The 11,639-nt window shown below is 47.5% G+C and overlaps 1 protein-coding gene across 1 annotated transcript; it reads right to left on the bottom strand.

Moving 5' to 3' along the window:
- Positions 1–5,554: 5,554 nt before the first annotated feature.
- On the bottom strand, positions 5,555–7,374 carry tmem74b (transmembrane protein 74B). The gene is made up of 2 exons (XM_076147368.1): positions 7,091–7,374; positions 5,555–6,955 (listed from the first exon to the last, which is right to left on the bottom strand). The coding sequence occupies exons 1-2, from the start codon at positions 7,340–7,342 to the stop codon at positions 6,350–6,352; spliced, it is 858 nt and encodes a 285-aa protein (XP_076003483.1). The 5' UTR covers positions 7,343–7,374; the 3' UTR covers positions 5,555–6,349.
- Between the last annotated feature and the right edge of the window lie 4,265 nt (positions 7,375–11,639).

The following is an 11,639-nucleotide window of genomic DNA, read 5'->3' as shown; positions in this document are numbered from 1 at the left end:
GTGACGGATGGAGGGTCTGTGCAGGGGAAAGCCTTTCAGTAAAATGGACCCTGTGGTTTCAGATCTATGCCTCATAAAAGAAGCCCTGGATTGTATCACTGCACGTTGAGCTCCACACACTCATATACTGCATGAGTGTGTGTGTATACTATAACTACAGACTTTGTGCATGCAGTAATGTGACCCACACAGACGCACCATGGGGTTCATGTACTGCCTCATGTAGCGGCTCTGTTTCTTCTGCCTTTCTCACAGAAGTCAAGTTCCAATCAGGGGCGATTGCTGTTTCTGGTCTAACGTTGCCCCCTAGTGGCTATAATATTTAATCATCTAGATTGAGGGACACAAGCAAATATGTGATCAATGCCACTTGCACAACAGCTGTGTGTACAAGCGAGAGTGTAGTCAAGATCAGCTAAGACATTAAGCCAGTAAAGGGAGGAAGCAGCCTCCTTACTGTGTCCAGTCAGTAGATAGATATTCCCAAGAACCACTGCTGACTTGTGAAGCTCTAGATCCTGTAGAAGAGGATGCAGTGAACTATAGTGTATCGCTGCTCTGCATTCGGCTTAATGTGCACGTTTCCCATCCCGTTTGCCAGTTGATCTGATCCCAGTTTGCATACTGAAAGGGCTTCTGATTTGTATTCTGACCCCTGTCTGCTTTGATGCAGAGTCCAGACCCGAGCCTGCACTCAAGTTAAAGGGACACGTCACCATAACATCACATGGCCGTGCTGGGCTCAGGTGTCGTTACAGAGGAGCCATGGCACTTCAATTCAAATAGCTTGATTGTAATATGAAACCTTGTCCCCTAACTAAACAGAGTCAATGATGCAGTTTGTAATAAGTGCAGCAGAATGAAAGCGATACGTCACCTTCATGTCCATTCAACTGTGCTCAGTGTTACTTTCATTGTCATACATTGATTGAAAAGGCGACTTACAAACACACACATAATACTTTTCACATTCTTTTCTTACATTTCATATACATGTATGTAATATTCACTGTGGGCCTTTAACTTTGACATTTCACTTTGATAAACAAAAGTTTCCTCTTTAACACACAGGTTGAACAGTCAGCTGCTGTTGTGCTGTTAAAGGAGAAACAACTCACTGTTCATATTTCATATTGTAATGTGATGGGACCTCAGTATGTCAGCAGGCATCATAGGGTTGTTGATCAATAGACCTTTATTGTGTCACCTCATGGGTCATGTGATATCTGTGTACATCATACTCCGAGATGTTTAGGAGGACAAGAAAGGTATGAACTATTAAATCTATGATAACACCAGTGAGGGTCCTTATTGTGACAAATTGTGCTGAATATAATGACCGACATGATCAAAACTCAGTGACCAGACACACACACGCCTGCTAACGTGACCGTGTGACACCTCAGGTAGGAGATCCGTATCTCACCAAAACTCAATGGAAAACTCTGTGGAATTGCAGAGGTGATCGATGAGTTGTTGCCCCTTTAAAACAAGTTCAGACAGCAGTACTGTTCATGCACGAGTCTCTACCACAGTGAAATATCACCTCAGAACATTTACCTTACTTTACTTTATACTGTATGTATGTTTGAGACAAAGTAAAAGAACGAGAATGTTTATACAGTAAAGAGTACGATACATGGCGACCGCATGGCAACCGCATGGCAACCGCATGGTAACCGCATGGCAACCGCATGGCAACCGCATGGCAACCGCATGGCAACCGCATGGCAACAACTGGACTGTTTCTATACATACTGATAAACTGTGAAATGTGTGAAATACAGATGTGTTCATACACAGTTCTGACACTGCTGCTCCTCCTGTGTTACGACATTCATGTGTACATTCATCTCAGTCTCTGAGTCAAATGCTACTGATGTTGTGCATATTACAAACATGAAGAGCAGCGTCCAGCAAGAGCCAGAGGGACATTCAGTCAGGTTGGGTTGGTGATTTGTTTAAGCTTTTTATGTTTAAACTTCTGTTTTCCTCCAGTTTAGCTCTCCTATCTAAAGCAGAATCTGTTTTATTCACCAGGAGCTCTGCTTGTCTCCACCAACAGAGCTGTTGTTGCTATAATGTGTCCTTCCATACTAAACAACAGCTAAACATGTTAGTCCACCCTCATCCATCATAGCTAATGTTTTTCTTTCCTGATGCATTTATGTTTTCAGCACTCAAAATAAAATCTCTAAGGTTGTTTTAATGAATGAAAGTGTTCAGTCACAACCAACAGCACAACTCTGTCTCCAGTTCAGGTTCAGTGATACCTGCTCATAACTGAACAGAACCAGGGAGGAACTCATACAGTCCAACAGAACCCAGCAGAACCCTTAAACCGTGTATCACGTGTAAACATTACTCTCCGTAGAACTGTTCAAATCACAAACTGCTATTTTTTGTTCCCTACATATGGATGATTTAGTTTGTACAGTGAGTAGTGACCCTGTGATGACCTTGGCACATGATTGGGCCCTCACGTCTTCTCCAAAAAAACACACATTTCCATTCATATTTGATGCGTTTACTCTGCTGAACTATCAGGCTGCTGCTGCAACCGCATCCTTTCCTGTCGCCCCCATCAGATTCTGAGCAGTCAGCCATATCTTGTCCTTGTCTGGTGTGAACTGGGACAAGACGCCCTCAGGATCTGGGCAGGTTTCCAGCTCTGCTACATCATTTGCAGTGTAAAATTTGTCGTTTGTTTTCTAAAAACGCTGACAAATCATCTGCTCAGGTTATGGTTTCCTCCTTAAAGGGCTTCAGAGGTTATGAGCCTGTCTCCTCTGTCGCACCCTCAGAAGGACTCTCCATGTCACCGGAGAACGGCTCCACCAACCGTCCTTGATATAAATAGACTATTTCTATGGTAACGGACTCATCGCACCGTCGACGGAATAAAGATTGATTTTCTGTGTCTTTGGTCAAGGTGCTCGTGTTCTTGACATTCAAACATGTCAGAGGAGAGCAGACACGCTTCAGCTCCTTCACACACACTCAGGTTCACGTCTCCAGCTTCTGTCTTCTGTTTCTATCTCAAATAAAGCATCCAGTCATTAATTTGTGTGTGTTTGCTTGAGTAAAGCATCACATCAGGGAGGGTCCAAGTTTCCACAAATCAATCTCAGGTTTCCTCCTCCTGACCTACTGAAACCCTCCATCCATCAAAGCTCACTCTGAAACTCATCCAGATGTGTTTGCTTCACGCTCCGTCCAGTGTGAAGCGACCCCACTGAGAGCACCGCCGCCCTCTGTCAGGGTGATTTGCTGTTGCTTGTGTTGTTGCACTGCTAATGACGACCTGCAGGTCCAGACAGACTTAACAAACATCTCTATCACAGTGAGCTGACCCCGAAACCTGCTTAAGCCAAGCTGTGTTCTTATTCTAACAGCCTCAAGACAAGTGGGAAGCCCGAGAGTGCAATGTTAGAATGTTTACTCCCCTTGTTCCCCTACAGGCTGAAGGAAAGGAAAGGAAGCGCAGAGAGTAAAGAGCTAAATCAGTTAAAAACACATTATAAAATATGAATTATTGTTTTCCTGGATGTGAACATTTTCACAACACAGCAGAATATAAGAGTTATTTTCTAGGAACTTTGATTTTGTTCCAAAAAATATGGAGCGTAAGATAGGTTCTCTGTTTTCACTCATCTCCCTCCTATTCATGGACATGAATGAAGCACTTTGATACACAAGAACTCTCCAGCAGAGGCAGAGACACAAACGCAGGGACGTGAACCTGTGATCAGCCAACAACAACAACAACAACAACCAGCTGCTCCATCAAACACTTTGAGCTGTGATGATGTCATGATGGACCGGAATCACCGAGTGGAACAACACAGAGTCAGAATCCTGTTAATCTGCTGATAACAGAGAGACAGAGAGCGACTGGACCAACGCTGAGGACGATCCTGATTTAGTGCTTTTGGTTTCTGAGCTTTAGCTTTAACTGAACCTCTACATCTGACAACCATATCTGGAATAGTTACTGTATATTTGTACTCTGAAACAAAAATATGCTTATTAATAGTTCTATAGAGAATACTGTGTGTGTGTGTGTGTGTGTGTGTGTGTGTGTGTGTGTGTGTGTGTGTGTGTGTGTGTGTGCATTTTAGGTTTGACTCTGTTGCAAAGACGTCCTCACAAGTGTATATGAGTACGTGTGTATGTGTGTGTGTGTGTGTGTGGCTACATTAACCCTGGCTGGTTGGTTCACTGTCCCTTTAATACATTAGCATAATAATACTGTATACATATACATCATTTACAGTGGCTGTGTTTACTCATTAAGGCATATCGTATCCTTACATGACATACAGTAAATATCAGTTTACATATCACACGAGTAAGTGGGTGCTGTGTCATTAAAGGTCCACGTCTGTCAAACCCAGGTTGCTAAGAGACAGAACAACCCAATATCTGCACTTTAAACGAGTATGTTCTTTTGTTGCGGCTTATTTCCTAAGGACAAATATTCTTATGGACTTTTCCCGATGCAGTAGCCGTGGTAACGACTCACATAAACTGCTGGGCGCTCAGATTTGATTGGCGACTAAACACTAGTGAGGGTGAAGGTATCTGTGGTTGGGGACCTTTAAATGTCATAGGCTGTATAAATGCCATCATCTACACATAGATTCAAGTTCAGGCTGATAGCGGCGGCAGCAGGATACACACACATCGGGTCTGAACACAGTGGAAAGCAATGCCAGCAGGACACACTGATGAGTAAACACCAGGCGGGAGTTTGGAGTGGAAGCAGCAGGACGAGAGGATCAATGAGGAGGTTTGGATCATTGTTAGTGCATGTGCCAGATTCACTTACAGCAGCGTTTGATGGCGTTAGTCCACATATACAAGAGATTCAAGGTGTTCCAGTCACTTCCACAGGTTGTGAGTCACTGCATAGAGCTTGGATAGAGCGCCAGCCGCTCTGGGGTTTCAGCATTTAAAGAGGAGTTTGTGCTCAACATTGCAAAACGGTCAGATTGTAGAAGAAACATGGCTCCTTATTTCTGTATCAGACAGTTTCACCGTCCACAGGTGACGCCGTCTCAGGCCGGATGGAGTTGACCAATCAGAATTGAGCAAGGTTAATCCTTAAAGAGACGGTAACTAAAACAGCCTGTTTTCATTCAGTGTGCACAATAGTGGGACAGCAAGGAAGAATAGAAGTGGCATTAAAGCAAATTCCTCAAAACAAGAAGATGTAAATCTGTGTGTCCCCTTTAAGAGTGTGTGTTGCCTTACACACCAACACAGAGTCTCTTTCTATCAGTTGATGGATTACTGATTATCTTTTCCAGCTGTCTGAGAGTTACAAACGCTACTCTCAGCTGAAAATCTCTGTTGTTCATAACATTCTCTGTCAGTTGGAGACGTTCTTTCTTTTGTTCCTTATTAGTGAACAAACAAATGATTTGCCACCAACACGCAGAGACAAAGATGGGACTGAGGTGAAGTCAGTGTGTCTAAGGGCCCTTTGCTTGCTGATGCAATGATTTCTGGGTAATGTGGACGATCCTGATGGTTGTTTTTTACGAGGCTATTAATTAGGGACGGCCCCTAATGTGTGAGTTTGTTTACTCCAGTCCAAATGCACCAATGAGACTTGAGCTTGTTTTGTTTTGTTTGGAGAAAGTAGCTTGATGCACAACGCAGCTAGAAATATGCAGAGGAAGTTCATATTGTGTACAATCACTGTCCTGTTATTGATGCTGCTGGTGGTGAATCTATACATCACAACATGGCTGCCTGTGTGTGTTTGCGTGAGCTTGCATTGCTTTCCATCCCACTTCCCTTCTACAGTCCGGTGCCGCCCTCCGGTCTATGAGTTCAGATCTTCACGTCTGTGTTATGATCGGGTGTTCAGATGCGGTTAAGTGTGTCAATGTTGAAGATCTTTCGGTCACCTGATAGCCGAGTATCAACACTGCTCTTCCTCATTAAAGTGTTGCTCAGTGCCTCCAGGGCTTCTTTCATCAATGTGCTTCTTATTTCAGTCTCTGGTTAACATAATAGGATTTCATATCAGGACTCCATTCTCTCTCCATTCACCTCTAAATGTGCTCTTATTACATCATCACATTGCTGCGGGCTTACCTCTCCTCTCCTCTGCCACAGGATTAAGTCTCGCCTCCCTTCATCCTCTACGCCGGCATTAAATGAACTTTTCCCTCAACTCCCCAAACGCTGCTTTGCAAACTGGGTCAGTCCAGCAGCAAAGCCCGGTGCTCCACATGTGCTCCTCTGTCCCTCCTGTAGGGGGCATAAGCCTGCACCGCTGTATGGCCCCCGTCTGAACACAGCAGCGCCTTTTATCACAGCGAGGCAAACATATAAGCTAATTGGCTCCATTTGCAGCAGATGAGGAAGAAGATGGAGGAGGAAGAGGGTGCCTACTGGGTCCTGGTTCAGGTTTGTTGTTGTCCCGGGTCGGACCTGGTTGTGTGTTATTCTCCCCGCCTCTGTCCCCTACCTCCCCTTCACCTCCTACCGCCTCACCGCTCGCCAGCTGCTTCATCCTCATATTGATGGAGCCGTAAGTCCTCTTGGGCCGGACGAACGCCGCCCTGCGTCGGTACATCTCGCCGCGGCAGATGGACACCATGAGGAGCACGGACAGGAACATGCCCCCCAGGGTCAGCAGGCCCAGGCCCGCGATGATACACTTGTCCAGGTGCGAGCCCAGCTGGGCGTAGTACATCTCCAGCTTCTCCATCTGACGGGCCGACACGGAGTCCGGGTCCACCTTGGCCTCGCGGGGGATTGTGTAGGCGATCACCACCAGGACGATCCCGCTCACCAGGAACACCAGGGCGAAGATGAAGCCGTAGTCTGCCGAGTGGTCGTCAGCAGGGTTATAATCTGTGAAGTCGTGACCTTCCTCGTGAGCTTCACCGCCTTCCTCTTCATCGTACGGCCGAGTGGAGGCCTGCTGCTGCTCCGTCTGGGTGGAAGGAAAGAAGGAAAGGAGACAAAACAAGAACTACATTTTATAACTGAGTTTTCCTCTGAGCCTTTTTTGACCTGGTTGAAGGAAACGTCAGTGTTTAGTGACTAGGAATCAAACCAGGTGAGCGACCTTAGTGTTGACTGAAGTCGTGGGGTCACAGGATGCTGATGCTGATGCTGGCGCCCCCTGTTGGTAGGTTTGCTCCTCATCCTGCAGGTAGGAAGCGTTCTCAAAGCCCCGGCCGGCTGCTCTCCAGGCTGCTGAGGCCGTCTGTGGAGGAGAACATGGTCCACCTGCATCTCCTCCTCCTCCTCCTCCTCCTCCTCCTCCTCCTCCGGCCCTCAGCTCCCGGAGCTCTACAGCATTGAAAGAGGACTCCATGGAAACGTGCTCATGTCTTCACCATCTCTGCACTCTTCATCGTCTTCACTGGAAAAGACAAGACGCAGTGAGAGGCAGAGAAAGCAGCACAGTCAAAGTCTTAAGGTCTAAAGGTCTAAGAACACAATAACGTTACTGCAGGAACATCAAATGTGTCTGTGCTGATCAACACCAAGTTCACACTGATCTCACACTGATCTCACACTGATCTCACACTGATCTCACACTGATCTCACACTGATCTCACACTGATCTCACTGTATTTCATTGTTTGTTTATTGGTGTAAATATTCCCATAATATTCTAGTAAGAATGACTTACTAGAGACTGGGAGGCTTTGTGATTTCTCTTCTATCTCCCTGTGAGATCTTTAGTAAAGCACTACAGCATTCTCCTAAACTGTCTAAAGTGGGACAGTGATGCATTTCTGCAGCAGACATATTTTGCCTCCAGGCTCCTTCAGATGAGCAGCACACTACCCCACACACACAGATCACACACACACACACAGATCACGTGAATCACAGCGCTTCACCTTGGTGTCATTTCACATCACCAGCATTCAGCTCTCACAGCCTCACAGCACCAGAGATCCTAAAAATACAACACAACACCGTCACTGTCCTCCAGGTGGGAGATGTGGAAATGAATCCATGTCTCTCACTCCTCTAACAACCCCCACACACACACACACACACACACACACACACACACACTGGGTATAATGAATGTGCAGTGAGCTCCAAGCGCATAACAATGAAGTTGAGAAGAAGAGAAAAGGCATGAAAAAGGACAAAGAGGGTTCTAAAATTGGATTTCATCTTTACAGGACACTAGAGTTTCCTTTTGTTTTCCTTGCTTGTATCATAGAGGAGCCAGAACCCTGACAGGAGCTCCAGAGGTGTCAAAGGCAATAGAGGCGCTGTGTGTGGATCACTGTCAAGACCAATCAATACGCAGAGAAAATGTGGACTCACAGGGACATTTCCAAGATCAGGACGTCCCTCCTAAGGTGATGACGGGACAAAACAAAATTATAATGGAGGACGAGGCCGGTGGGAACTCTAAATCAGATACAGGACTTTTCTGTTACATTCTGCCTGTTACTTAAAGAACATTTACGCTTTCCTTCTGTAAGAAATGTTCCTAAAAAAGGCGGGAAATGTCTCCAGAAGAACAGCGGAGAACAAGTGTGAACATATGGAGGCAGCATCATGTTCTCAGGCTGCGTCTCCTCAGCAGGGGGAGGAGCTCTGGGCAGGAAATGGGCTTAAAAAGTCGCTTTGACCATCAAATAGAAAGCTGAAGCGTTAAATTATATTTTATTGATCCCCATGGTGTAATCCCCCCCCCCCCCCTGCCATTAATAAGCCATCAGGAGCAGCGGGTAGAAGGTCTACAGCAGCATATAGAGCCAAGGTGAGGAGGAGCATTAAGGCAACATCTGGTTTTGATGATGTGCAGCCGATATAACATCCAACAGCACAGCACAGGTTAATGATGAACCACAGTAGGGTCAGACAGACAGACGGGTTACTGAGCAGGCAGCAGGCACAGGCCTAGGACCTCATGAAGAACCCCCTCAGCCAGACGCATGATGATGCTAGAACTCACTTTACATTTATAATATTTTGGACAGAAGGAGGACCTCTGTGCCGTTGGGCCCCTTGTCTCCTAATCCTCCTGTAGGTTCAGTCAAAATCCAGACCTCAATCCCATTATAAAGCCATGGACTGACCTAAAAATCCATCATCCATTATACCCACTTACCCTGTTCAGGGTTGTAGGGGGTCAGAGTCTATCAGCGCTCATCAGCCCAGAGGCAGGAAACACCAGGGTGAATTCAAGAGTTTCAAAATAAAGGGAGAGATCAGATCAGAAGCACAAACATGCAAACGCCACATGGCAGTCAGACCTGAACCCTTCCTGCTGTGAGACCCTGTGGTTGTGAGGTTTGCAGTAAGTGTGTGGCCCCGAGCACAAAAACAAATCTACTGGAATTTAAGGGATTTTGCTCACTGTGTGGTTTTAAAGGTTAAAGCGTTCCAGCTGGATGGAGGGTTTACATCAGCAAAACCTGCAAGTTCAGAAAGGGTGTGTGGACTTTCTCTCTCCACTATGAGACACCTCGTGGGGGAAGTGTGTGTGTGTGATGTGGCGCATCCGTCTGGACTCATCCCTCACTGTGTGTGTGCGCGCGTGTGTGTGTGTTAATCGCTCCTATTAACCAAAGAACATCTGAGGTTTCATTGCGTTCTTCCCCACCAAACACACCAGCATCTCCATCTCTCCAGACCAAACAAGCCCACTGACACAGTGACCGTCCATCATTACATCAGCCCCGGGTCGCTCCACCAAAAAAAAACCCTGGGTGCCCATGAGCAAGGCAGCAGCATCACCATGACCTTGTGCTGCGCCAAAGTGCCCCAAAACCTGAAGCGAGCCGCTCCGGTGCTTCTGTCCGGGATGCAGCGATACGGATCAGGGCTGATAAGCTCCGCTGACAGACGCGTTAGTGTCGCTATTCATTATCACAGGCTGGCGGCTGATAAGACACCGAACCGGCGAGGAAGATGGAGGAGAGTCGGGAAGCGGAGGGAGGGCGGCGGGCGCAAACATGGAACCGGGCGCATTAAGTGGAGATTTAAACACGGAGGAGGTGGAGGAGGAGGAGAAGGAGGAGGAGGAGGAGAACACGGAGCGGGCGGACGGGCAGGCAGCGTCCAACCCAGAGCCGGAGCCGGACCTGGATCGATGCGCCCGAACACAGCAGGCAGCGGCACCGAGAGGACGGATCAATGCAAAGATGCGTCTAAAAGAGACGATTAGAGGCGGATCATAGCGACAGAGAGGACTTACCTGCTGGCGGGAAGCATCAGAGGCTGAATTATGGAGGAGAGAGAGAGGGAGGGGGGTGAGAGAGGGAGAGAGAGAGGGGGGGAGGTGTTGAGAGAGGGGGAGGGAGAGAGGAGAGAGAGAGAGAGAGAGAGAGAGAGAGAGGGGCTTAGGGAGGGAGGGAGTGAGAGAGAGAGAGAGAGAGAGAGAGAGAGAGAGAGAGAGAGAGAGAGAGAGAGAGAGAGAGATGCCGAGATAGGGGGGATGCTGAGAGAGAGAGCTAGAGAGAGAGAAGCCGGGCTGAGTGTGATCATGCGCAGTAGCAGCCCTGCCTGTGGCTCCGTGTCCAGGGTCTCTGGGAGCCTCTCAGTCTCTCAGCCTCTCAGAGACCCTGTGGTTCTCTGAGGCTCCCTCTCTCCCTCCCTCATGTGTTTCCTCCTCATGCCTCCTTCATGCTCTCCCCCATGTGTTTCCTCCTCATGCCTCCTTCATGCTCTCCCCCATGTGTTTCCTCCTCTTGCCTCCTTCATGCTCTCCCCCATGTGTTTCCTCCTCTTGCCTCCTTCATGCTCTCCCCCATGTGTTTCCTCCTCTTGCCTCCTTCATGCTCTCCCCCATGTGTTTCCTCCTCTTGCCTCCTTCATGCTCTCCCCCATGTGTTTCCTCCTCTTGCCTCCTTCATGCTCTCCCCCATGTGTTTCCCCCTCTTGCCTCCTTCATGCTCTCCCCCATGTGTTTCCTCCTCTTGCCTCCTTCATGCTCTCCCCCATGTGTTTCCTCCTCTTGCCTCCTTCATGCTCTCCCCCATGTGTTTCCTCCTCATGCCTCCTTCATGCTCTCCCCCATGTGTTTCCTCCTCTTGCCTCCTTCATGCTCTCCCCCATGTGTTTCCTCCTCTTGCCTCCTTCATGCTCTCCCCCATGTGTTTCCTCCTCTTGCCTCCTTCATGCTCTCCCCCATGTGTTTCCTCCTCATGCCTCCTTCATGCTCTCCCCCATGTGTTTCCTCCTCTTGCCTCCTTCATGCTCTCCCCCATGTGTTTCCTCCTCATGCCTCCTTCATGCTGGAGCAGCTGGTGAGGTGTGACTCTTATGTGCTTTGATTTAATATCAACAATAACAAATGTAGGTCATGATAAAAGGTTAAATATGTTCTAATTATGTTCCTCTCATGTCTCTGCTGCCTCTTCTCACCTGCAGGCGTCTTCATCCATCACAACTTCCTGTCTTTGGATCGAACACGTCAACATGTCAGCACTCTATAGTCTCAGAGCTGGAAACACACGGAGCAACTTTAACACCTCACACACTTTATATTCCTCAACTCAACTTCAATAAAGTGGATATGTCAGATAGCACGTTACCTTGGAAACCACAGGGATTTTAGGCTTAATCCACTGGAATGAAACTGAAAAGCACTTTGCAGCTTCACAAAACACACACACACACGGAGAGACACACAA

Source organism: Genypterus blacodes, unplaced genomic scaffold, assembly GCF_046128005.1.
Source record: "Genypterus blacodes isolate CSIRO-AG114 ecotype Tasmania unplaced genomic scaffold, CSIRO-AGI_Gbla_v1 ptg000037l_1, whole genome shotgun sequence".
Classification (NCBI taxonomy): domain Eukaryota; kingdom Metazoa; phylum Chordata; class Actinopteri; order Ophidiiformes; family Ophidiidae; genus Genypterus; species Genypterus blacodes.
This window is presented reverse-complemented; position numbering and strand designations above follow the sequence as displayed.

Coding starts and splice junctions, on each gene's coding strand:
- tmem74b (XM_076147368.1), bottom strand. CDS start 7,342: ATGGAGTCCTCTTTCAATGCTGTAGAGCTCCGGGAGCTGAGGGCCGGA. Junction 6,956..7,090: donor CGACTTCAGTCAACACTAAG/GTCGCTCACCTG, acceptor CCTTCCACCCAG/ACGGAGCAGCAGCAGGCCTC.